Raw genomic sequence first — 5,033 nt, forward strand, 5'->3', positions numbered from 1 at the left:
ATAAAAAAAAAAAAAAAAAAAAAAAAAAAAAAAAAAAAAAAAAAAAAAAAAAAGGTGATTCTTCAAGATATGAAAAGTTTTATATACACCATAAATGTGTATACATATATTTTTATTTTTTGTATATATATATATATATATTGATAACCTCAAAATTAAACAGGAAAAAAAAAAGGAGTGTATGAAGTTGTATATGGTTAGATAATAACACATATACGATTCGTCATATATATTTAATTAATTTTATTCTCCAAAATTTATTATTATTTATTATTTTATTTTATTTTTTTTTTTTTTTGATTCCCGTGATTTCAACATAGAAAGAACATCAATATAGCATATATCATTTGAAAAAAAAACAATACATATATATATATATATATATTTGTACATATTACATTCAAGTTAAAAATAAAATGTAGGAGTATATATATAAAAAATAATGTTATTATAATCGAAATTATAATAATTAAACATTTTTATATAATTAATATGCGCTTATTATCCCTATATATACATATATATATATATATATATATATGCTCGACATTTACTGATATTTCTTTAATACCCGATTTAGATATATTCTGAATTTTTTAAATGATCAAATTTAATTGTTTTTTTTGTAAAATATTTAACAAGAAAAAAAAAAAAAAAAAAAAAAAAAAATAAGCTACAAACATCATAAAAGGATAATAATAATAAGAAAGAAAGATTAAAATGTTTAAATAATAATGTATAAAACATATACTTAAAAATAAACATTTATATTTTTATATTAATTGATGTGCACTGAAATATTTGTCCATAGTTAATATGATTATATACATTTATATATATATATATATATATATATATATATTATTTTTTTTCTTCTTAAAATGAAATAAATACAAATTCCGATTATTTCATAAGTGGGCCTATTATATATCCAAAAAATTATTTAAAATAAAATTAAATGATAAAAGAAAAATATATATATATATATATATATATATATATGTGAATACATTTTATATGTATTGTTACCGTTCCTAAGTAATTTTTGTTTAAATCCTTTATCGTTTTGTAAATCATTTTGTTTATGTGTATCTCTATTTTCGTGTATCTCAATATCGTACGTTACATTTTCTTTTGTGTTATCATTATCTTCGTTCTTTATCTATAATTATTTATGTGTCATATAAAGTTTTAAAAAATATATATTGTTCTCTTGGAATAATTTATAATTTTATTTATACCTTATTTAATGAGTCTAAAAAATCTTCGATTTCTTCTTTTTCTTCTTCATCTTCTATAGTGCTGACCTGTTTAAAGAAAAATGCAAAAAAAAAAAAAAAAAAAAAAAGCAAAAACATACATACATATATATATATATATATATATATATTTATGGGCTTATAAAAACTTTATATTTTTGTATAAATATATTCATTTTTGAACAAATAATTCATAGCAATACCTCCTGAGATTCATCTACTAGATATTTTTTAATATATATATATATATATTTGTGTATTATAATGATAAATTAAAAATAAAAAAAGATATAAATATAAATTGATGAATTATATATTTATATAAACTTTTTATGTACTCTTTTCATTTGGGGTGTAAATAGCTGATTCGTTGTCATTCCATAAGGAAGAAGATCTTTGTCTCATTCTTTCTTTCTCTTCAAGTTCGTCTGGATATATAGATATATACACATTATATATATATATATATATTATTAGTTTGGACTTTATTATTATTTATTCTACTTTTTTTTTTTTTTTTTTTTTTTTTAATATGCCATAACCTTCGAGAATACCCATCTAAAATAAAGTAATATAAAATAAATAAATATACAAATTGGCTAGTTGGAATAATATTTTAATTTTTTTTTTTTTTTTTATGTGCAAAAAAAAAAAAAATTCCAATATTAGCTAGTTATATGAGCATTTAAAATATTTTACAAAAAAAATATATTATATTACTTGTCTTCTAATTTCTTGTCGTAACTCAGACAATAAAAAAACCAAGTCACTTTTAGTGATATGCAATTTTTTTGATGGAACTATTTTTAGGTTAATCTTTGGTAAGGAATCAGTAACAGCATCATTAATTGATCCTTCCTTTTGATTGGAGGTTATTGCATTTGTTATATCTGCAACACTGGATATAATATCACCTAATGGTAATATTTCCGATTGTTCACAATTTGTAGAATAGAACAACATATTCAAGAACAGGAAAAAAAGAACAGCCATTTTATTTCTTTGCACCATTTTAAATACAAACAAATATATATGTATATATATAAATATATAATGAGACAAATAGGAAAATTAAAAAAGAGGGAAAAAAAAATGAAAAGTTTTTGTTTTTTTTTGTTTTGTTTTGTTTTGTTTTGTTTTGTTTTGTTTTAATTAAAAAGATACGTTTATGGACAATAAAGGGGAAACAATTAAAATATTTAAGGAATTTAATCTAAGAGTCAAAAAGAAAAATAATTAAGGATTAATAAGTAAAAACGCAGTTTTATACATATCATATTGGTTGTTATTTTGATTTTACATAATATATATATATATATATATATATATATATATATATATATAATATATTCAAATGTAGATACATTGAAATCTTCATCAAGTGAATAATTCCATTTTATATAACAAACCTCATGAAATAGTTACAAATATATATATATATATATATATATAATATACAAATTTTTCATTTTTATAGGTATTTTATTTTTTTAAAGGAAATATAAGAAAATCCTTTAGTTACATATTTTAAAAAGTAAATTATGAGAATATTTCATGCATTAATAAATAATCACATATATAAATAAAATATTAAAATAAAAAGAAAAAATCCAGTTAAACATTATATATAAGTTTAATAAAAAAAGAAAAAAATTCAAAAAGAAAAAAAAATTCGGAAAATTAGTCTATATATATTGCATACATTCATATTGAAAATTCTTCGCTTTTAATTTTGCTTCTTTAATCATCTCAGGAGTAGTTGAATTCATTTTGAAAAATCGATCAGCAGGGGCACAAGTGCCATCTCCAAAGTTTACTTGACTATGCATCATAACTAAATTTATATTTCCTATTTGGGTAGAAAACGGAGTAGTATAGTAATAATAATCAACAGTAGTATTTCCAGTTAATTCTTTAACACATGGATCTGATGTTTTGGTTATTCTATAATAATCATATAACCTGAAAAAGGGAGTATTTGCAATTATATAATATTATTAAAGAGTTGGATTAATAAATATATACAAGTACATTCATTAATATATTTATCTATATATGTTGTAATTTTTTCACTTAATAACTAACCATGAACATTTATCCGTTGTCAAAATTCTAACACCATTTTCAGTTATTCCATTTCTAAAAAATAAGATCGTAATTAAATTTGGTAAAATATATATATATATATATATAGAAACACATTAAAAAAAAAAAAAAAAAAATTAATAAAAATTTATGGATATTTATTAAAGGTGATAAAGGTATGTTTATATACATAAAGAAAAGTACAATTTTTTATAAATTTTTTAAATTACTTTAAAAAGTTCTTCATTTGTTCAACTGAATATTCTGCATTATAAGACTTAAGAAAATCATTATATTGTTTTTCTTTGTCTTCATTAAAGATACCAGAATTACAAAGTTTTATTTCTTCAATTTGAGATTTTTCAGATGTATTAGAAAATGATGAGTTATTATTTTGGTCAGATTTGTTCATTATTTCATACATATTATCTTGTGAATGCTCTTTTTTTGTTGTTGTCATTTCTGTTGTAGGATTGGAATTCATTTTTTCTTTAACACTCAATATGATAAAAGTAACACATAAAAAAAAAAAAAAAATTATAGTATAAAGATAAAAATAAAAGAGAACTTTAATTATTAGTAACTCTACAATTTTGAGAAAAAAACAAAATTAATGAAACATTCTTGTTTAAAAAATATATATATATATATATATATATATATATATATATATATATATATATAGATATATATATATATTTGTTGGGATGAATATATTTTTTATACGTCTTTTAAATTTTTAATTTCAAATTTATATAAAGATAAAATTAAACATTTAAAAATCTTCATCGTTGTTTGTTGTTGTAACAATTATAAAAATATACATTTATATATTATTAAATGAGAAAATTAATAATATTTAAATTCCTGCACGTTCAGGAAAAAAAATGGAAAAATAGCTATTTAAGGGGGGGAAAAAAAAAAAAAAAAAAAAAAAGCTATAAAAAAATGAGAGTTATAATTTAGCATGTCTACATATATACAAATGTAAAATATTAATATAAGTTGTAAGATAAGTCATACCTTGTATTGTATGATATTCTCTCATTTATGAGATATTAAAATGTTTCGTTTTTAAATGGAAAACAATAACCAAATTAAAAGACATAAAATAGAAATAAACATATGAACTATAAAAATAAAATGAAAGGAGTTGGTCAAGCTATTTATTATATATATATATATATATATATATATATATATTTATTTATTTATTTATTTATATTGTAGAAAATACTTTGTGGGGTGTTGTTATGTATAGCTATCCTTCATATAGTGTTACTATAAAAATATATAAACCCTTGTTGCACAATTAAAAGGAGACAAAATTTCTCTTAATATATTATAACCATTAAAAAAAAGAAACCGTAATAATAATAATTTTTAATATAATTAAACATATATCTGTATTTCGCGAAAGAAAAAAAAAATTTAATACATGTAAAAATAATTATAATTTTGGGAAATGATATAAGTTAATAACTATACCTTTAATATTTATAAGAGAAAATGTGTGTAGCATAAAATAATATAACATTCGCTATAAGAGAAAAATATATATATATATATATATATTAATAAGAGCTTGGTTTTTTTTTTTTTTTTTTTTTTTTTTTTTTTTTTATTTAAAATTTATTTTTATATTTTTTTTTTTTATTTATATTTATTTATTTTATTATTATATTATTT

The 5,033-nt window shown here is 18.4% G+C and overlaps 2 protein-coding genes across 2 annotated transcripts; both read right to left on the bottom strand.

Annotated features, from left to right (window-relative positions):
• Positions 1-903: 903 nt before the first annotated feature.
• PRSY57_0517900 (secreted ookinete protein, putative) lies at positions 904-2,252 on the bottom strand (the record flags this gene model as incomplete). Its single annotated transcript, XM_012906247.2, has 7 exons — positions 904-920; positions 1,030-1,162; positions 1,242-1,307; positions 1,463-1,479; positions 1,598-1,687; positions 1,802-1,817; positions 1,980-2,252. 7 exons carry the CDS (start codon positions 2,250-2,252, stop codon positions 904-906), a joined length of 612 nt encoding a protein of 203 aa, XP_012761701.2.
• Positions 2,253-2,944: 692 nt separating this feature from the next.
• PRSY57_0518000 (hypothetical protein) lies at positions 2,945-3,828 on the bottom strand (the record flags this gene model as incomplete). The annotated part of the gene is made up of 3 exons (XM_012906248.2): positions 2,945-3,221; positions 3,345-3,398; positions 3,575-3,828. The coding sequence occupies 3 exons, from the start codon at positions 3,826-3,828 to the stop codon at positions 2,945-2,947; spliced, it is 585 nt and encodes a 194-aa protein (XP_012761702.2).
• Between the last annotated feature and the right edge of the window lie 1,205 nt (positions 3,829-5,033).

This window comes from Plasmodium reichenowi, chromosome 5 (assembly GCF_001601855.1).
Source record: "Plasmodium reichenowi strain SY57 chromosome 5, whole genome shotgun sequence".
In the NCBI taxonomy this organism is placed as follows: domain Eukaryota; phylum Apicomplexa; class Aconoidasida; order Haemosporida; family Plasmodiidae; genus Plasmodium; species Plasmodium reichenowi.